This window comes from Chanodichthys erythropterus, chromosome 22 (genome assembly GCF_024489055.1).
Source record: "Chanodichthys erythropterus isolate Z2021 chromosome 22, ASM2448905v1, whole genome shotgun sequence".
NCBI lineage: Eukaryota > Metazoa > Chordata > Actinopteri > Cypriniformes > Xenocyprididae > Chanodichthys > Chanodichthys erythropterus.
Window position 1 is genome coordinate 35,033,835 of NC_090242.1, and position 22,447 is coordinate 35,056,281.

Genomic DNA, 22,447 nt, shown 5'->3' on the forward strand with positions numbered 1-22,447 from the left:
TCATGTGACACATTTGATGAACCTTTTAAAGGCTCAGAAAACATTCCAGCACAAGCTCGAATCTTATATTTTCACAGAGATGCTAAAGTCACTCCTCTGTGTTTCTGATGTCCTTTTGTTCTCGGCACCTTCATGAAATTATGATCGCCATCGTACCGTTATATTTTGTGTGTTGTAGTATAAAATCAGAATCGGATCGCGGCCGTGCTGAGAAACGTCCTGCTCGCAGCCTGACTGCAGCTGGGCTGAATTTTAAAGCATTCCCCTGTGAACAGAGAGACAAAGGATGGTGGGAGAGGGAGGATGGGGTTAACAAGGCCGGGTGTAAGCAGTGTGTCATGCTTGACACAGGCGTTTGACCTTGCTGGAGGCCGATTTTACCCAAACGACACCAACATCTCTGAGTTATGAGCTGCTGTCCGCTTGCTGCGTGTGTGTGTGTGTGTGTGTGTGTGTGTGTGTGTGTGTGTGTGTGTGTGTGTGTGTGTGTGTGTGTGTGTGTGTGTGTGTGTGTGTGTGTGTGTGTGTGTGTGTGTGTGTGTGTGTGTGTGTGTGTGTTCATATCATGCTGTGAAGTCTTCTTGTGTTTATATGCCTCACTGAAGGCACACAAAACTCACAATCACAGCTCAAGCCATCAAAACCAAACACACACACACACACACACACACACACACACACACACACACACACACACAGACTTGAACAGCCTGGGTCACATCAACACGGTTAACACACAAACAGTTTAGTGAGTGTTTTCTGACTTCCTATAATTAATGTTTGTGTCATGAATTCATTATGATATTTGGCTCAGATTGGATTTACCAAACACTAATGAGCCGACTTGTTATTTCCTATATCTTTGAAACTGTGCCCTCATAAGTGAGAGACTTTGAACACACTACATAGGGTGCATGAGAGACTCGACTTATTCTAAAATGTCTAACTATTTTAATTCATATTGTTCAATATTTAATGAATGTCCTATTTAAAATATCAATATTTGCCATATTGGCTGTTTGCTGTCAGTGCTGGGCAATAACCAGTGTCATTTTATTTAATATTTAATATTTTAATATAAATTTTTTAAATATTTTGAATGTTTATTTTTGCATTTTCATTTTAGTTAAATTTTAGTAAAGTTAAACTAAGTGAAAACGAGAAATGTTGCTTTGAGAACTAACTGAAATAAAATAAGCATACATTTTTTATATTTTGTTTTATTTCGTTACATTTAGTTTTTTTATGGTTTTAGTTACTGATTACATGTAATCTGGAATATGTCATCAGATTCTAAAAATGAAATACTTGTAATTGGTTAACATTAAATTTTAAAGTACTTAAAGATTATTTAAATATATTTATATTTAAAATAATCAGACTACAGTTACTTTTTTTTTATTACACAATATTCACAAAATGGCAGCAAATTATTAAAAATGTATCGACGATTCTCTCTAATTCTTCTTTATCTTTTAAATTTTCCTTTTTAAAAAGGTATTGACTTTATATTTTAATTTGAATTTTGAACATGTAACATTTTTCTAACATTTAATTATTAGCTTTTTATCAATTCACGAACCAGTTCCTTCACAAAACCCAGTCTGAGAAACTCCTGACGTAATGTAATATTTAATGCACCTTATGTTGTTTATAGCAAAGAAAGGAATACATTTTCTTTCTTTTTATTTTTATATCAATATGGCACAAGATTCTCATATTTAAATCAATGTAATTATTCAAATAAGTAATCTAAAACTAATCAAATCTCATAGATTGTTACTAAATACAATTGTATCATGTCATTTGTATTCAGTAATGGACTACAGTTTGTAAATAATCTACCCAGCACTGGTTGCTGTGCATTGTGGGATTGCCTTTTCTGTCAAGAAAATGTATTGTGATTTTCTTCGAATTTGGCTGAATGAGGTATTTTTGCTGCCTACATTTTCAATCATGTGTGAATTTCTGTCTGATTGCCACCTGTTCGTTTATGATGAGAAGAAAAAGGTGTGTGTTTCTTATGTGTCTCTGAGTAGCCGCAGGTTAATTGAGACACTGGGACACGCAAACACTCACTTTATCAAAGCTAATTGGGCGGATATTGTCAATATGGCATCTGAAGTGCCTCAGACTGAGACCAGATTAGCCAGTTGTGATTATCTGCTCCAATTCACTGTTTTGTGATCAGCCCAATATCATCTGTAATTCTAAATCATTTCTTTATGAAATTAGAAGAAATTCTGATCTTAAATCTGTAGATTAGCATTTTAATTTCATTGTTACCATTTAATGTTCTTTGTTCACTCAAAATAGTCTTTAAATGGCTTTTTTAAACGTTTTTTTTGCACCTTTTTGTTATATTCATAATTCATAAACTATTTAATGATTCAAGTGTTAAAGTTAAAGTGCATTAATGTGAAACCACAGTGTTATTTATTGAAGCTTGTTTCCGCCACTAAATAAACAAAAATAAAAAAGGTAATTGCGAATTTTTGTCTTACAAAAAATAGTCTTTTTATTCAGACTTTCTTGCAATTGTGAGTTTGCATCTCACAATTCTGACTTTTTTCTCAGAATTTCGAGATATAAACTCGCATTTGCATGTTAGTCATCTTTAAAACTTTTAAAACATGTTTTTTCCCTCACAATTGAACATGCAATTGTGAGAAAAAAAAGGTCAGAATTATGAAGGAAAAAAAGTCAGAATTGTCCGAGTTGCAAGATAAAAACTTACAATTTTAACTTTTTTTCCTCATAATTCTGACATTTTTTTCTCACCATTGCATGTTATAATGTTCGATTGTGAGGGAGAAATATGTTTTAAAAACTTTAAAGATAACTCACATTTGCATGTTATAAAGTCTTCTCACAATTGCTTTTGTCACTCAATTCTGACTTTATAACTTGTAATTCTGATTTATAAACTCACAATTCTGAGAAAAAAAAAACATGAAAAATTGTGAGATAAAATGTAATTACCTGTCTTATTTTTTATTTCATGGCAGAAACAAGCTTTCATAGTTATTTTATTGTTGTTTATATGCTATTTTAGTTTTTATTAATATCTTGAATTTTTCATTTTTTTCAGAGTGTGTGAGAGAGAGAGTGTGTGTATGAGTGTGTGTGAGTGTTTATGATAGTATTTGTGAGTGATTGTGTGTATTTGTGTGTGTGTGTTAGCACAAATTAAAGACACTTAATAATTTGTGTCTATGTGTGTCTGTGCACAAGTGTGTGTGTGTGTGTGTGTGTGTGTGTCTGTGTGTGTTACAGTAATGTAAATGTATCATACTGCGGTCTCTGTGCGAGTTTGTTTTTCTTCTATTCCGCGTGTTTTTCTCTCTGTGAGTGTGTTCTGTCAGTCAGATCTGGATCAGTCTGACAGCTCTTAAACACCAGACCCGTCTCTCTCTCCGCTGAGGGTTCGCGGGGGTCTGGGGGTCTCATTAATTAGCGCCCCGTCTAGATTAGCTCATTCTCACCTTTAAGCAGCATTGATTCATTTGCAGCCTCTTTAATGAAAAGCTTATTTTAATTGGTAATTCCAGGATAAGCACCGAATGAAGGCATAGAATAAAAATGGTGGTAATCAGGCGCTAAAGCTTAATAAAGCCTCGATAATGCAAAGCACCAATAAACCCTGATGAGCTTTTTAACAAGGTTGCTAGAAAACAAGAGAAGTTAGCGACATTTGCGGAAAAGAGACAGCAAGAAAAATGCCGTTCTTCCAAATTTGGTCGTTGCCGCAGCAACAACTGCATTTTCATTTGTTATACTGTGATTGACTTCTGTTAACGACATAATGTCACATTTTGATTAATATCAATATTCCTGTAGTTTTTCAGTCAGTTTTACTCAGTTCAGGTGTTTTCCAGTGACTTTAGTACCAGGGTTATTATCGTTAACTAAAACTAAATCAAATATCCATTTCGTTACTTGAAATAACATTTAGCTAATATAAAATAAAACATATAAAAACGCATGTTATTTCAGCTAGTTGTCAAAGCAAGATTTCTTATTTTCATTTAGTATAACTTAAACTTAAAGGTGGCCTAGAACATTCTTTCACAAGATGTAATATTAGTCTAAGGTGTCTCCTGAATGTGTCTGTGAAGTTTCAGCTCAAAATACCCCATAGATTTTTTTTTTTTATTATTAATTTTGGGGCATCATTAACTATGCACCGATTCAGGCTGCGGCCCCCATAGACTGTAAAAAAATATGGACGTAGCGTCCGTGACGTCACCCATAGAGTTCTGAACAGCAGTTTTGAAGCGAAAATGAGGACGCGGCTATCTTAGCTGCGCGTCACCGCACGTCACTCCCGGATAACTGAAAATGGGCAAAGAGGCGGGGAGGTGGTTTGGGCTGATGTGATTGGTTGCTGAAACCACGCCCGCCTAGCTCGACGTGACCACGTTAGCAAGCAAAGGAGCTATCTATCTAGATACTATCTAAATTATTAATAAAGATAAGTTTTAACATCAGAAAGTTATAAAGGTTTACTGTCAATTTACAGTGATTTTTTAAGATATGGATGCTCCAACACCAGTAATTTGTGTTGGGTGTGCAAATAACAACATGGAACATCAAATGGGACTTCATACCTTTATAATAGAGATCGCGAGATGAATCCAATCTGTGGCACTTGGGTAAAATATAAATGTCCATTGCAAAACAAAAAAAAAAAACATTTCACATTTCTTCTGAATATCTGCTCTCTGTCATCGTTCTTCAAGAAAGGATGCAATCTGAGCAGCGATCGTATCTAACAAACACATGAGCCTGTGTCCAAAGTATATTTTTTTTCAAAATAGTGCAGCAGTTTTAGTTATAATATCCAAGCAGTGCTGTCAGAGTTGTATATCCTCCTGGTTTTGTCATTGTAGTAACGTTAAATCTCGCAATCAAAACTTTCAGCCAATGCCACGATCCAACAACGTGTGTTCTGTCTCTTCCGCATGCATGCACATCTACACAGACACACATCAGTCTCGAATATTATGCAGCAAGCCCTATTTTATAATTATATAAAATAATCGAGAAAAAAGGCACAAAAACGGCTGAGATGCCAAATTCAGCGACAGCTGAGGTAAAGTGACAGCTCACAGACAGCAGCGCAATCTACCTGTCACTCAAGTGACCACGCCCTTAATTATGCAGAACTTTTAAGGCTTAATATAATTTAAACGGATAAGTTATAAAAAAATTCACCCCCCTCAGAGTTGTCATGAAGGGCAGAAATAGCAGTATAGACCAAAACCACAATTTGAACCAACTTGTAAACATGTTTTTTTCTGCTATAAACTTGGCCAATTTAACATGGGACTCTATGAGATTCTGCTCTCTTTTGGAGCCTGTCCCTAGCGGCCAGTCGATGAATCGCAGTTTAAGTCACTTCCGTATTGGCTTCACGAGAGAAAGGGGGAGGTTGCCGCTTGGTGGCCCCTTTAAATTCTCGCGCTCCCTGCCCCCCCCAAGCTCTTGACTATAATACAGTGCATAAACAAAGTTCACACAGCTAAATAACCCTCAAATGGATCTTTACAAAATGTTCATCATGCATGCTTCGGATCATGTGAGTACAGTATTTATTTGGATGTTTACATTTGATTCTGAATGTGTTTGAGGCTGTGATCCGTGGCTAACGGCTAATGCTACACTGTTGGAGAGATTTATAAAGAATGAAGTTGTGTTTATGAATTATACAGACTGCAAGTGTTTAATAATGAAAATAGCGACAACTCTTGTCTCTGTGAATACAGTAATAAACGATGGTAACTTTAACCACATTTAACAGTACATTAGCAACATACTAACAAAACATTTAGAAAGACAATTTACAAATATCACTAAAAATATCATGATATCATGGATCATGTCAGTTATTATTACTCCATCTGCCATTTTTCGCTGTTGTTCTTGCTTGCTTACCTAGTCTGATGATTCAGCTGTGCACAGATCCAGACGTTAACACTGTCTGCCCTTGTGTAATGACTTGAACATGAGCTGGCATATGCAAATATTGGGGGCGTACATATTAATGATCCTGACTGTTACGTAACAGTCTGTCTTATGTTGAGATTCGCCTGTTCTTCAGAGGTCTTTTAAACAAATGAGATTTATATAAGAAGGAGGAAACAATGGAGTTTGAGACTCACTGTATGTCATTTCCATGTACTGAACTCTTGTTATTTAACTATGCCAAAGTAAATTAAATTTTTGATTCTAGGGCACCTTTAAAATAACTAAAACTGAAACTAAATAATAGAAAAATGGTAGCTAAAAATGATAAAAACACAACAAAAGTTTTGTGCGAAATGCGGAAAAGAAACTTTGTCATTTCGTTCTTTGTCATTCTGCATTTTCACTTGTGATTGGCTTTTGTGTTTGCAGCGGGAACCGCCCCAGAGACCGCCCAGCCTGCCCCGCCCCCTGCTGAAGCCCCGCCCACTGAGACCAAAGCTCCAGAGGAAGAGATGGACGTGACGGATGATGACATCACAGCAGGTAAGGACACGCCCTCATGTCTGTCTCTCTTTGTGTGTGGCAGTGGCAGCAGAAAGGCATGTTCTTCCTGCAGGATGAGATTCCTGAGTTTCTCATTTCAGTACCTTGGAGAAGGGAAATATCACACACACACACATACACACACATACATGGTTTCAAACCATAAGGAAGACCCTAATCATCTCCCATGGTTCCCCACACCACAGACATCATTACTCTGACCCTGAACAGCACACAGATGGAGTGAATGTATCAGTCTCTGTTTGTCCAGCAGCTTTAAACTTTAGGACATAATGCCGTATTTTGATTCATATCAATATTCCTGTAGTTGCTCAGTCTGTCTTTCTTCAGTTCAGGTGGTTTTCTAATGACTTTAGAACGAGGGTTATCATCATTAACCCTAGACTAGGACCTTAAAATACTAACTTTTACAAACTTTTGTTTTAATTATCACTATTAATTACTGTTTTACCCTCAATAAACTCCTAATTAGTGCTTATTAATATTAGTTGGATAGTTAAGTTTAGGTAATGGGTAGGATTAAGGGGTGTAGAATAAGGTCATGCAGAATAAGACATTAATATCTGCTCTAAAAGTACTAATTAACAACCAATATCTTAATAATATGCATACTAATAACTAGTTGCTTAATAGTGAGAATTGGACCCCAAACTAAAGTGTTACATATGCTATCGTTCAATTGATCTAAAGTGGCAGTTCATAATATTACAAATAAATGCTGTTCTTTTAAACTTAATTTTCATCAAAGAATAAAAAAAACAAAAATAGAAAAAAAAATGATGATGGTTTCCACAAAAATATGAACTTTTTTCAACATTAATAATAATCATAAATGTTTCTTGAGCAGCAAATCATCATATTAGAATGATTTCTGAAGGATCATGTGACACTGAAGACTGGAGGAATGATGCTGAAAATACAGCTTTGATCACAGGAATAAATTACAGTTTAATATATATTCACATAGAAAACAGTTATTTAAAATTGTAATAATATTTCACTGTAGTTACTGTATTTCTGATCAAATAAATGCAGAATTAGTGAGCAGAAGAGATAAGAAAGGATTGTAGTAAGACTGTGTGAGACACAGGCAGCACTCGGTTCGTCTGGACTTACTGATTTAATTCTGCAGAATAAATGGAAAAACAATGTCAATAAGTGAAAAATGAGAGTAGAAAATGATAAATCGTCATGCATGTCTGTGTTATTGACTGGATGCAGAGAGCCGACTGGACTGCAGCAGAGAGAGAGACGGACGGCAGTGTATGCTGCTTTTCACAAGTGCTAGAAATAGTGATTGCTTTAGTGTGTGTGTGTGTGTGTGTGTGTGTGTGTGTGTGTGTGTGTGTGTGTGTGTGTGTGTGTGTGTGTGTGTGTGTGTGTGTGTGTGTGTGTGTGTGTGTGTGTGTGTGTGTGTGTGTGTGCGCGCGTGCACAAGATTGTCTTGTTGACCTGTTCAGACCAGATTTTTATGATTCAGTGCAAATGCATGTGGAATTGAAACTAAATTTACACCATCATCACATCAATTCACTTCAATAAACTAAAGTCCCAGCCTACATGTGTTCTTTCACTGGGAATTAAGTCATATAACGGACATAAGATGGGTTACTATTGTAGATTTTCACAGCGAATAAAAGGATATTTGGATGGAGAGCCTGTCACATAAGTGGAGGATCGATGGAGAGATTATCAGTGTCTCACATTAATGTGGTGAAAGTGTTTCCTGTTAATCCTCCTTAACCAGCTAGAACAGGACAGACCTGCTTGAGAACTGTGACTTTATCAGCATCTTTCGTGATGTGTGTGAGATGTGTCGTGTGTTATGACAGATCTCGGATCCACATTCATGCTTCAATTCTGCTAGCATTGATCTGATATCAGATCTGCTCCTGTTTCTCTCGCTGATCTCTGATGATCATAGCTCTCGTTTCTGTGATCGTCTGATCAAATCAGGCTCTTGAACCACAGCTGTGAGAATTGAAAACTTCCATTCAGACAGTTATATTGGTATACAGTGGTGAGCCGGCGACAGGGTCACTGATGCACGTGGGGAGCGAAGGCTGGCTCGTGTGATCCGATCCAACAGACGAGCTACTGTAGCTCAAATTGCTCCAGAAGTTAATGCTGGTTCTGATAGAAAGGTGTCAGAATACACAGTGCATCAGTTTGTTGCGTATGGAGCTGCAGATCAGTCAGGGTGCCCATGCTGACCCCTGTCCACCGCTGAAAGAGCCAACAGTGACATGTGAACATCATAACTGGACCACGGAGCGATGGAAGAAGGTGGCCTGGTCTGATGAATCACGTTTTCTTTTACATCACGTGGATGGCTGGGTGTGTGTGCGTCTCTTACCTGGGGAACACATGGCACCAGGATGCACTATGGGAAGAAGGCAAGCCGATGGAGGCAGTGTGATGCTTTGGGCAATGTTCTGCTGGGAAACCTTGGGTCCTGCCATCCATGTGGATGTTACTTTGACACGTACCACCTACCTAAGCATTGTTGCAGATCATGTACACCCTTTCATGGAAACAGTATTCCCTGGTGGCTGTGGCCTCTTTCAGCAGGATAATGCTCCTGACACGAAGCAAAAATGGTTCAGGAATGGTTTGAGGAGCACAACAAAGAGTTTGAGGTGTTGATTTGGCCTCCAAATTCCCCAGATCTCAATCCAATCTAGCATCTGTGGGATGTGCTGAACAAACAAGTCCGATCCATGGAGGATCTACCTCACAACTTACAGGACTTAAAGGATCTGCTGCTAACATCTTGGTGCAGATACCACAGCACACCTTCAGGGGTCTAGAGGAGTCCATGCCTCGACGGGTCAGGGCTGTTTTGGCAGCAAAAGGGGGACCAACACAATATTAGGAAGGTGGTCATAATGTTATGCCTGATCTGTGACTGCACAAGCGCAGTCACTGTCATGTTAGGAGCTGGATAGGTCAAAGGTCAGAGTGAATCCACCCCCACCTCAGATGTCTTGATTACGGTTACAGGAAGTGGGCAGAGCTTATTTTAGTCCAGTAGGAGCAGAGCATCCATGTGTGCGTTTCATTTGTGTTGTGAAAGGTTTTTTTTTTTCTTAAAATACATGCTGTGTGTGTGTATGTGAACGTCTAATATTTCCCAGGATGGATGAGTTGTCCGCCGGATAATGACAGAGATGGAAAACTCCTCCGCAAGGAGCCACGACAGCCAAGAATTCAGGTCTCAAATGCATCATCAGTCTCCAAACATACAATCATGTTAGCGCTGCGTAACCTCTTTACAAATACATGATCATTTTACAAACGTGACAGTGCAGACGCAGCGTGGTTAGTCTCTGTCTCAGAATGACTCGACTTGCTCATTCAGGACACAGAATGACAGGAAGGAGATGAGAAGAGCGCTGCAGCCTCTCAGAGGTCAGAGGTCAAAGGTGATGACACCTGTCATCCTCTTCTCTTCCATTTTGCCTTGTTTCTTGACTTCTGTTCTTTTGTCTCTTCAAGGCTCATCTTGTCTCTTGATGACTAACCTTATCGCTTCTCTTCACTTTTCTTCTCACTCATTATCCTCTTTCATTTTGGTTTGGCTCTTTACTTATTTTCTTGTCGTCTCTTCTAGTATCACCTCATCACTTCATATCTTCTTTTCCATTCTGATTTATGTCTTCTTGTCTCATCTTGTCTTATCCTGTCTCATCTCTTCATGTCTCTTCTCGTTTCAGCTTATTTTTTAAATGTTTTTCTTTGATCTCTTCTTGTAACATCTCTTCACATCTCATCTCATCTCATCTTATCTAATTTCTTCTCTTCTGTTTTGGCTCTTTTCATCACATTTTTTCTTCATGTATCACCTAATTTATTCATGTCTTGTCTCATCTCGTATCATCTCATATCTTCTCTTTTTCTTTTCCATTTTGATTTGTTTTTTCTTGTCTTGTCTCATTCTCTTTTGGCTTGTTTATTTTTTTTCTTCTTGTATCACCTTATCTTGTCTCATCTCGTCTCGTCATCTTCTCTTCTCATCATGTCTAATTTCTTCTCTTCTGTTTTGGCTCTTTTCATCTATCACCCCATGCATTCATGTCTCATCTCTTGTACCTTCTCTTTCCTTCTCTTCCATTTTGATTTGCTTCTCTTTTCTTTTCTTTTTTTTTGTTTTGGCTTGTTTCTTCTTTTCTTTAATCTCTTGTTGCATCTCTTGACATCTCATATCATCTTGTCTCATCCCTTCCCTTCCTTTCTTGCCCTACCCTTCTTGCCCCTTCCCTTCCTTTCTTGCCCCTTCCTTTCTTGCCCCTTCCCTTTCTTTCTTGCTCCCTTCCCTTCCTTTCTTGCCCTACCCTTCTTGCCCCTTCCATTCCTTTCCTTTCTTGCCCCTTCCTTTCTTGCTCAATTCCCTTCTTGCCCCTTTCTTTCCTTTCTTGCCCCTTCCCTTCTTAGTCCCTTCCTTTCTTGCCCCTTCCCTTCCTTTATTGCTCCCTTCCCTTCCTTTCTTGCTCCCTTCCCCTCCCTTCCTTTCCCTTCCTTTCTTTCCCCTACCCCTCCCTTCCCTTCCCTTCCTTTCTTGCCCCTTCCCTTCTTGCCCCTTTCTTTCCTTTCTTGCCCCTTCCCTTCTTACTCACTTCCTTTCTTGCTCCTTTCCCTTCCCTTCCTTTCTTGCCCTACCCTTCTTGCCCCTTCCCTTCCCTTCTTGCTCCCTTCCCTTCTTGCTCCCTTTCCTTTCTTGCCCCTACCCTTCTTGCCCCTTCCCTTCTTGCTCCTTCCCTTCCCTTCCTTTCCTTTCTTCCCCTTACCCTTCTTTCCCCTTCCCTTCCTTTCTTGCTCCCTTCCTTTCTTGCCCCTACCCTTCTTGCCCCTTTCTTTCCTTTCTTGCCCCTTCCCTTCTTACTCCCTTCCTTTCTTGCTCCTTTCCCTTCCCTTCCTTTCTTGCCCCTACCCTTCTTGCCCCTTCCCTTCCCTTCTTGCTCCCTTTCCTTTCTTGCCCCTTCCCTTCTTGCTCCTTCCCTTCCTTTCTTCCCGTTACCCTTCTTGCCCCTTCCCTTCCTTTCTTGCTCCCTTCCCTTCTTGCTCCCTTCCCTTCCCTTTTCTTAGCGCTCCCTTTCCTTCCCTTCTGTCTTATCGAATGGATTAGAAAAGGTTCAAATCACCCCTTACACCCTCTACCGGTTTTGGCCTATTCATTCTGATTGACGTGGTTACATGTGACTTTTATATTCCTACTTTGCTGCTACTCCGATTACAACCGGATAATTAGGGTCCATGTAAACGCAGCTACTGATAACCTCATCTCTTCATTTCTCCTCTTGCCTCAACTTTTTTCCTCTCTTCATGTCTCTTCTCATAGCTCATCTTCTGAATGTAGGAGTTGAGCTTTTTACCTGTCTGATTTCTTCTCTTCCCTATCGATGATCTTGTGGTGTTATGACATTTGACCACCGCACACGGTGTAGATTGTTTTCTTTAACACCGTAGATCAACTACAACTGAAAACCACCTTCTCATGAAAGATTTAGCCTTGTGTGCTTTTGTTTGTGTCTTCACAAGTGTTTGTTCATCAGTAGGTTTTCCATTGCTGACTTTATGAGTGTGTGTGTGAGAGCATTTGCCCTCAGGCTGTTCTGGATCCTCGTAAAACGAACAGTGACCCAATAAAAGCCCAAATAAATGAAAAATAAGCAGTGATTCCAGCAGCTCTCTGACCTGCATCATCACACTCAATTCCTTTTAAGAACATCAAACCAAACACCTTCTGTTTGTTTGTTTGCACATGTCAGTTTTTCCACACTAAAAGGTCTTCTATTCTTTTATAGTAACTTTCTTTTCTTCCTGCTCTTCAGTGGAGTCATACCATGGAATCCATGATTTTATGATGAATGATTTTGCAGGTCTTTGAGTCTTGGTGTTTGGTCTGATGTTCTTAATGGAATCACGAAGGATGAGGCATCATGATTGGGAACTTCATTCATAAATAGTTTTCATTCATACTCAACATTGTAAACTTGCTTTGGTCCATGTAGTCATTCAGGTCACTGCAGAGTAACAGTTTGAAGAGAATTCATGGAAATGTCTGACTATGCAAAAGCACGAATGGGCAGATTTAGTGCTCTGTTTCTTTAAGAATGACCTCATGCACGAGGACAATAGTGTGTTCAGCGGTCACGGGTCGCTCACGTGTTGATCTGGATTTAGTTCTGATGATGATGATGATGTCATAATGGCACGGTAACAGGGCAGTGTTGTTCATAAGACAGAGAACAGACTCCAAGATCATTAAACACAAGGAAATTAATAATTCAGCACAATGGAGCCACACTGGGGGAATTCAGCCAGAGACAGACAGATGTTAAAAATTCAGCTTTGATGTCCAGAGCAAAATCTGTGACCTGAACACAGCAAAGAGATTAAGAGCTTACAGGAAACTGGGAGTAGAGTTTTTTTTTTTTTTTTTTGAATTATCAGTGGTGTTTGACCATGTAAAAGTGTTGAGTGTGATCACCATTTGTTGCTATGCGGTTGCTAGGATATTCTTGGTGGTTTCTAGGGCATTACTAAGGTGTTTTGAGTGGTTGTTACTCTACTGTTGCTAAGGTGTACTGTTTTTAAGTTGTTGTTTGCTGTGGTATTTTGATTGTGTATTTTTTTAGAATGTTATGCAGTTGCTACGGTGTTCTGAATATTCCAGGCTGTTGCTATGCAGTTGCTAGGGTGTTCTGAGTGTTTTTGGGCTGTTGCTATGCAGTTTCTATGGTGTTCTGAGTGTTTTAGGCTGTTGCTATGCAGTAGGTGTTCTGAGTGTTTTAGGCTTTTGTTATGCCGTTTCTAGGGTGTTCTGAGTGTTTAGGCAATTGTTAAGGTGTTCTAAGTGTTTTAGGTTGTTGCTGTTTAGTTGTAGTAGGGTGTTATGAATGTTTAGGCAGTTGTTATGCAGTTGCTAGTAGGGTTGCAAAGGGGCGGAAAGTTTCCGGTAAATTTCCGGAAACTTTCCACGGGAACTTTCACCTGGGGAATTTTGGAAATATTCCACTTTGGAAACTTAGCAGGAATTTATGGGAATTTACGGGAATTTATAAGAATTTATGGGAATTAATTGGAAATTTTGGGAAATGTATATAAATGTATAATATTTACATAAAAAGTATCATATAAAAACAAATAAACATTTTGTTTGGTCAGAACATAAAATAATAGTTATTTATTTTTCGCATTCAATTAATTCTAATTTAGTAAATATGTATGATAAATATATTTTAATTGCAACAATTGCTAAGTGTTATTTATTTCAGTGTCACATGATCCTTCAGAAATCATTCTAATATGCTGATTTGATACTCAGTTATTATTAATGTTGGAAACAGTTGTGCTGCTGAATATTTTTTGGAACCTGTAATACTATTTTCAGGATTCACTTATTAATAAAAAGTTTAAAAGAATAGAATTTATTCAAAATAGAAATCTTTTCTAACAGTGTCACTTTAATATCACTTTTATTTAACAATTTCATACATCCTTGCTGAATGAAAGTATTAATTTCTTTCAAAAAAAAAGAAAGAAAAAAAAATTACTGACCCCCAAATTTTGGACGATATGTATATTGTTACAAAAGATTTCTATTTTAAATAAATGCTGTTCTTTAAATTTTTATTAATCAAAGAATCCTAAACAAAGTATCACAAGTTATAAAAGAATCAAGCAGCAGAATTAAACTGTTTCTAACATTGATAACAGAGTATCAAATTAGCATGTTAGAATGATTTCTGGAGGATCATGTGACACTGAAGACTGGAGTAATGATGCTGAAAATTCAGCTTTGATCACAGGAATAATTTTTATGTTTAGCAAAATAGAAAACCATTATTTTAAATTGTAGCTATGTTTGACAATATTACTGCTTTTTTCTGTATTTTTGATCAAATGTGCATGTTATGGACTGGCGGAATGCACAGTGCATGCAGGGGGTGTGTCCTAAATAGCCCTGCAGTATATAGTGTGCTGTGTGAAGGGTAAAAATTCAACTAAAATTGTGTGTTCTGGGTTTTTTAAGCTGTTGCTATGCAGTTGTTAGGGTGTTCTGAGTGTTTTAGGCTGTTATGCAGTTTGTTTTGTTCTAAGTGTTTCAGGCTGTTGTCATGCAGTTGTTAGGGTGCTTTGAGTGTTTTAGGCTGTTCCTGCACAGTTGCTACGGTGTTCTGAGGGATTTAGGCTGCTGCTGCACAGTTGCTAGGGTGTTGTTGGTGGTTTCAGGATGACACACACACTTACCTTTAATACTCATGTTTAATGCTAGAGGTTTGATTAACAGCACTAGTACTTTAGTAAACAGCACTACTGAGTGGAGTTCAGAGGTGGGGGGGGGCATCTAGTGGGGCAGGTTCTTTTGCTGGCAGGATGTTGTGGGGTTAAACCCCCCTGAAACAGCCCAGAGAGCAGCACGCCTGCTCCCATCAGGGGGTAAAAGGGCCAGGAGGGGGTGACAGATGGTCCTGCTCGGGTACAACCACACACACACAAACACACACACACACACACACTGAGGTTAATAGACACTTTCTTGACTGATTTGACAAAGTTGAACACCAGCTAGTGTTGACTACACACACAGAGTCTGCACCTGCTCTCATACATGCGCACACACACACACACACACACACACACACACACTTATCATGATAAAAAGTCATACCATAGACACATTTTTTTTTTTTTTTTTTTAGAATTTAAAAAAAAAATAATAATTCTTATTTGCCCAATTATATATTTTTTTTTCATTCCCCACTAATTTTTTTTTTGCATATGGCTCCATATATTTCATTATTTTTTCTTTAGGTTTTTTTTTTTTTCATATATTATTTTTCTTCTTTATTTTAATTAATTTTATTAATATTTCATATTCATTCATTCATTCATTCATTTATCAAGCGAGCTGATTATTGATCACTTTTTTCCTTATCTCTCTTTTTTTGTTTGTTTGTTTCCTTCTTGCTTAGCTTGGGCTAAAATTAGATTGCAAAATTGATTGAAGGATTGTGTGTGTGTTCTGGTTCATTTCATTTAATGCTTCTGTTGCGTTTGCGCTCCAGTTTACTGATGACATCAGCACTCGCTCTGAAAGTTCCGTCATTCTCAAAGTGGCCTGATTTAACATTCTTTTTGATTCTTAAAGGAATCTTTCACCTGAAAATGAACATTCCCTCATTATTTACTTGCCCTCATGTCTTTCAAACCATATAAATTTATTTCTTACGTAGCACACAACATGATATGTGTAGCAGAAAGTTCAGGCTGCTCTTTATGTACATTAAAAGTGGATTTTAACTTAAGAAAGCACCATAAAAAGTGATTTTCTGAAGTCATACAGTAGCAGCAAATTTTTCTGCAGAAGAAAGTCATGCATGAGTACATGATTTAGAATTTTGGGTGAACTGTCCCTTTAAAGGGAGCAAGAAAACACCCTCACAGACAGGAAATAAAAGCTTCTCGGCCTTAAAAGGGTCGTACCTTCTTTCTCTCTTGCTGAAATCACTTAATTGCGATAACGTTCCTCAAAGAGCCATCATGGCTTAGGAGGTGATCATCTTGCTTTTCTGTCTTCAAGGCTGTTTCCTTTGAGTCGCTCTACCCTCTTTTGTGAATGTTAAATTGGTTGAGATTCACTCTCTTAAACGGCCACTTACGCTTCAGTTTTAATGGAATCTGCTTGTGTGTGTGTACTGAGTTCTAAGTGTGCTACATGTCACATACGCTTTCAGTGTGATATGAGGTGAAGGTCTGTTTCTAATGCACTATTTGAAAACTTAGAAAATAGACACTTCAAGCACGAGACCAAGGACAGCATTTCCCATCCCGACAACATGATACTAAACCAAACAATCTCTGCTGAACGCTTTTTGGATCCTCTGATCATGCATGCGTTTACTAGTTTAACCAGCAGGGAGCGCTACACATCTCTAACAGTGATGAAACTAACAAGTGTTTTAAAACAGGACTGGTATGTTGTTTTGTTCTAAGATTTTAATCCAGTACACTGGAAAAGAATTTGGGATAGTTTGGAAACAATTTTCACTCAGAAATAGAAACAGCAAGTAACACATTGAATTAACTTACTAACTTAAGGTACTTTACATATGATTTTGATTCTGCAGGTATACCATAGGCCAGACCAGACCAAACTGCACTAGACCAGACCAGTAGTCTCTTTGATATTGACCATACACTCAGTTTATTTAGTCTTAATATCTGCACAGAGACTTGTCTGTCTCTCTGATGCTGGAAGCCACAGTATTGATCCCACCCACAAGCCCACTGGCGCTTTACCTTACTGGAAGTTGTGGGGACGTCTGTCCCACCACAAACACACTCACGTCGGTGTCTCCATTCAGCACGTCTGGTGTCTGAATGTGTCTGTTCTGCACACATCCAGTTTCATCTCTGAGGTTCAGATGACACGCATGCAAGAAACTTCTCTGTTCGGCCACAGAAGTGCTGCGTTTTAGCTTTTATTTGACATCATGCTTAACCCTATGAGGAATAATGGTTTGGTTTTGTTATTCCTTCATCAGTCATTTGTAACCAATTGAACTTCCGTGGTGTGATGTATTTCTGACTAACTATATTTAGTTGGTAATAATGTAGGATGAGACTTGATTTACCCATCAAGATGTGTTGGATTGGTAACACTTTATTTTGATAGTCCACTTTTGATGTTCTACTAACTATAAGTAACTTTGCAACTACATGTCAACTAGTCTAATTAGAGTATTAGTAGATTGTCTAGGGCCTAATATCTGCTGACTCTTTATTTTGATATTCCCCAACAGACATTCTACTGACTATAAGTAACTTACAAGTACATCGACTTATTATACTAACTTGAACCCTAACGTAACAGTCTACTACAGACTACTAATTTTCTAATGAGAGTTAGTTGACACGTAGTTGCAAAGATACTTTGTTACATAGTAGAATGTTGCATAGTTGTTAGAATGTTAAATAGTACTTAGTAGAAAGATACATGTTAGAATGTCAAATAGTAGAATGTTGCATAGTAGTTAGTAGAAAAATACATAATAGAATGTTACATAGTAGTTAGTAGAATGTTACATAGAATGTTACGTAGTAGTAGAATGTTTCAGTTAGAATGTTATAGTAGTTAGTATAATGTTACAGTAGAATGTTACATAGTAGTTGATTAGAATGTTACATAGTAGAATGATACATAGAATGTTACAGTTAGAATGTTATAGTAGTTAGTACAGTGTTGCAAAGATACTTTGTTACATAGTAGAATGTTGCATAGTTGTTAGAATGTTACATAGTACTTAGTAGAAAGATACATAGTAGAATGTTACATAGTAGAATGTTACAGTTAGTAGATAATTAGAATGTTACATAGTTAGTACAATGTTACATAGTTAGAATGTTACATAGTAGTTAGTAGACTGTTACAGTTAGCAGAATGTTACAATTAGTAGAATGTCACATAGAATGTTACATAGTAGTTAGTAGAAAAATACATCGAATGTTACATAGTAGTTAGTAGAATGTTACAGTTAGCAGAATGTTACAATTAGTAGAATGTCACATAGAATGTTACATAGTAGTTAGTAGAAAAATACATAGTAGAATGTTACATAGTAGTTAGTAGAAAGATACATAGTAGAATGTTACATAGTAGAATGTTACAGTTAGTAGTTAATTAGAATGTTACATAGTAGTTAGTATAAAAATACATAGTAGAATGTTACAGTTAGTAGAATGTTACATAGTAGTTAGTACAATGTTACATAGTTAGAATGTTACATAGTAGTTAGTAGACTGTTACAGTTAGCAGAATGTTACAATTAGTAGAATGTCACATAGAATGTTACATAGTAGTTAGTAGAAAAATACATAGTAGAATGTTACATAGTAGTTAGTAGAATTTTACAGTTAGAATGTTATAGTAGTTAGTAGAAAGATACATAGTAGAATGTTACAGTTAGAATGTTATAGTAGTTAGTACAGTGTTGCAAAGATACTTTGTTACATAGTAGAATGTTGCATAGTTGTTAGAATGTTACATAGTACTTAGTAGAAAGATACATAGTAGAATGTTACATAGTAGAATGTTACAGTTAGTAGTTAATTAGAATGTTACATAGTAGTTAGTACAATGTTACATAGTTAGAATGTTACATAGTAGTTAGTAGAATGTTACAGTTAGCAGAATGTTACAATTAGTAGAATCTCACATATAATGTTACATAGTAGTTAGTAGAAAAATACATAGAATGTTACATAGTAGTTAGTAGAATGTTACAGTTAGCAGAATGTTACAATTAGTAGAATGTCACATAGAATGTTACATAGTAGTTAGTAGAAAAATACATAGTAGAATGTTACATAGTAGTTAGTATAAAAATACATAGTAGAATGTTACAGTTAGTAGAATGTTACATAGTAGTTAGTAGAATGTTACATAGTAGTTAATTAGAATGTTACATAGTAGTTAGTACAATGTTACATAGAATGTTACAGTTAGAATGTTATAGTAGTTAGTACAATGTTACATAGTAGAATGTTACAGTTAGTAGTTAATTAGAATGTTACATAGTAGTTAGTATAAAAATACATAGTAGAATGTTACAGTTAGTAGAATGTTACATAGTAGTTAGTACAATGTTACATAGTTAGAATGTTACATAGTAGTTAGTAGACTGTTACAGTTAGCAGAATGTTACAATTAGTAGAATGTCACATAGAATGTTACATAGTAGTTAGTAGAAAAATACATAGTAGAATGTTACATAGTAGTTAGTAGAATTTTACAGTTAGAATGTTATAGTAGTTAGTAGAAAGATACATAGTAGAATGTTACAGTTAGAATGTTATAGTAGTTAGTACAGTGTTGCAAAGATACTTTGTTACATAGTAGAATGTTGCATAGTTGTTAGAATGTTACATAGTACTTAGTAGAAAGATACATAGTAGAATGTTACATAGAATGTTACAGTTAGTAGTTAATTAGAATGTTACATAGTAGTTAGTACAATGTTACATAGTTAGAATGTTACATAGTAGTTAGTAGAATGTTACAGTTAGCAGAATGTTACAATTAGTAGAATCTCACATATAATGTTACATAGTAGTTAGTAGAAAAATACATAGAATGTTACATAGTAGTTAGTAGAATGTTACAGTTAGCAGAATGTTACAATTAGTAGAATGTCACATAGAATGTTACATAGTAGTTAGTAGAAAAATACATAGTAGAATGTTACATAGTAGTTAGTATAAAAATACATAGTAGAATGTTACAGTTAGTAGAATGTTACATAGTAGTTAGTAGAATGTTACATAGTAGTTAATTAGAATGTTACATAGTAGTTAGTACAATGTTACATAGAATGTTACAGTTAGAATGTTATAGTAGTTAGTACAATGTTACATAGTAGAATGTTACAGTTAGTAGTTAATTAGAATGTTTCATAGTAGTTAGTACAATGTTACATAGTTAGAATGTAGTTAGTAGAATGTTACAGTTAGTAGAATGTTACATAGTAGTTAGTAGAATGTTACCGTTAGTAGTGTTACATAGTAGTTAGTAGAATGTTACAATTAGTAGAATGTTACATAGTTAGAATGTTACATAGTAGTTAGTAGAATGTTACATTTTGTAGAATATCAGGTTACACTTTATTTTAAGGTGTCTTTGTTACAGTATAATTATACATTTAAGTACTGAGGAACTACATGTACTTACTATAGGGGTAAGATTATGGTTTGGTTTAGGGTTAGTTGCATGTAACTATACATAATTTACTGTTATTACTATAGTAACTACATGTAATATGTGTAACAATGACATTGTAAAATAAAGTGTTACCGAATGTTACATAGTTAGAATGTTACACAGTAGTATGTTACAGTTAGTAGAATGTCTAAAGTGGACTGTCGATAAAGTGTAACCGTTGGATTGTGTTTGGTGTTGTGTTAGTTTAATCATATATATTTGTGCTACTTTCAACGTTTTTTTATGTTAATATTCTGTAAGTGATTGGCACGATTTTGGTGTCTGATCTGCTGGCTGTGTCTGAGCTAGCTGGTCAAGTTATGGTTTAAGCAAAAGTGGCTGAGTGCTATTAGTAAATTGGCAATGAACTTATAATGTTAAAAGTTTGTAAGAAATTAGTACTTTTATTTAGCGTTTATTTAGTGTTGTTTGTTGGTCAGTTGAACTAATGAAGTTGTTTTTGTGTGTGTGTGTGTATACGTACACCTCAATCTCTGTAATTCATGCTTGTCCGCAAACAACTAACCTTTGTTTTTTCTTCTTTCTCCTCGCCTCTTCTTTGTTGAAATCGCGTGTCTCCAATTTTTTCAGGCCTTACGAAGGAAGTTAAAAGTCTTGTTTACCGACAGCTTAGAGCTTAATTGACTGGAAGCCAAATAGAGAATGTTTGTGCTATTCAGCGCCGCGGCCTATTGATAAAGGCGTGTGTGAAAGCGGGCGAGCAGGAGGGGTCTGTATTGAAGAGAGACGCGGTCAGAATCGCTTTGTGGACTCTTTTATCATGGACACTCGAGCCCCAGTCTCAGTGGACACACACTGGCCGTCTGTCGCGCTATTGAACTGTCTCTCTCTCTCTTGCACACACACACAGAGTGTAAGAAAAGCACTGACAGTGAACATGCAAACAGATGCAACACTTTGGCACATGCCACACTTCACTCTGTGCGTGTGTGTGTGTGTTTTGTGGGTCATAGTCTGCTCTGTATTCACCAACATTCTCTCGCTGTACTTGATTAGAAAACTCCAGATATGATCTCTGGATCATGTGCGTGTGTTTTAAAGTATAAAAATGTATTTAACCTTCAGAAACGAGGGCCAGAGAAGGTCACGTCCTCTTCCTCCTCACTAATAAATTGCGTTTGCACACGCCGGGCGCTTTCTAAGTGAATTCTGCTCCGTCTTTTGTTTCAAGACTCTTCAGGACAAATAGATTCCAGGTCGGGAATACAGAAAGACGAAAACTGAATTGACAAAACAGGTTTTTTGCTTTTGTTTTGATATAAAGAGCAGAGCAAAAACGGCATTTATTTCCTAGCGTGAGATTTGTTCTTGTATTGTAGGGCGGCAAAGATCAATCCTTTCCCACAATCCCCTGCTATCAAATGTTACCTGCCTGTGTATCGGTGATCAATGGCCGAGCGGGCTGGCTGAGCAGGCAGTGCATCATGGGAGCTGATAATCCATGATGTCGGAGCATGCTCGGTGCGGGATTGGCGAATGCCGAGCGATTGTTGCTGGAATGTCGGAGCGAATCCTCGGAGTTCTGCTGCCGTCGGGGTGCATGATGGTATTGATTTGTTTCACAGCGTGAAGGAGCGTCTGCTGCATCTTTCTTATTGTTCTCTGTCTCTCTCTCTCTCTCGGTTTAATTGATGCTCTCTCCGCTTTGATAATTTTATTATCCGTCCACCCCGATCCACCTCTTTTTCAGATGAAAATGAAAAACTGAGATATACGTGGAGAAACGGTGCAGTTGTCCAGCCTTTTTAGCTGATTTCCCTCGGACGCAGAGAGCAAATGTGATTCACATGCAATGACATTACAATAGATCGGGCGGTATTAAAGATACGCCGTCAATACTGTTCATAAATCAATATTGTGTTCCCGACGCAGGGAAAGAGCGAGAGCCCGTGTAATCCATCCTGAAGACTGTTTGTTCTGTTGCTTATTTCATCCGACGTGAAATATTACAAAACAGCAGATCGTCAGAGCCATTTTCTCCTATTATAATGGTCGAAGTAAAAATGATGGCAATATCTTTTCAGTAATATTATTGTGGTTGTAAGCAGTGAACAGCCCGACTGATAAACACTGACAGATATATGACACTAATGATGCAGGTGGATTAAACGCATCAGAAGAACCAATAAA

At 37.1% G+C, this 22,447-nt stretch overlaps 1 protein-coding gene across 5 annotated transcripts in view; it reads left to right on the top strand.

Moving 5' to 3' along the window:
- Positions 1-22,447, top strand: part of LOC137012176 (WD repeat-containing protein 7) — a 117,130-nt gene that overhangs the window by 60,436 nt on the left and 34,247 nt on the right. For all 5 annotated transcript variants that reach the window (XM_067375288.1, XM_067375286.1, XM_067375289.1 and 2 more), the window contains one exon: positions 6,400-6,513. In XM_067375288.1, coding sequence (XP_067231389.1) covers positions 6,400-6,513 — 114 coding nt within the window. The remainder of the gene's footprint in view (positions 1-6,399; positions 6,514-22,447) is intronic.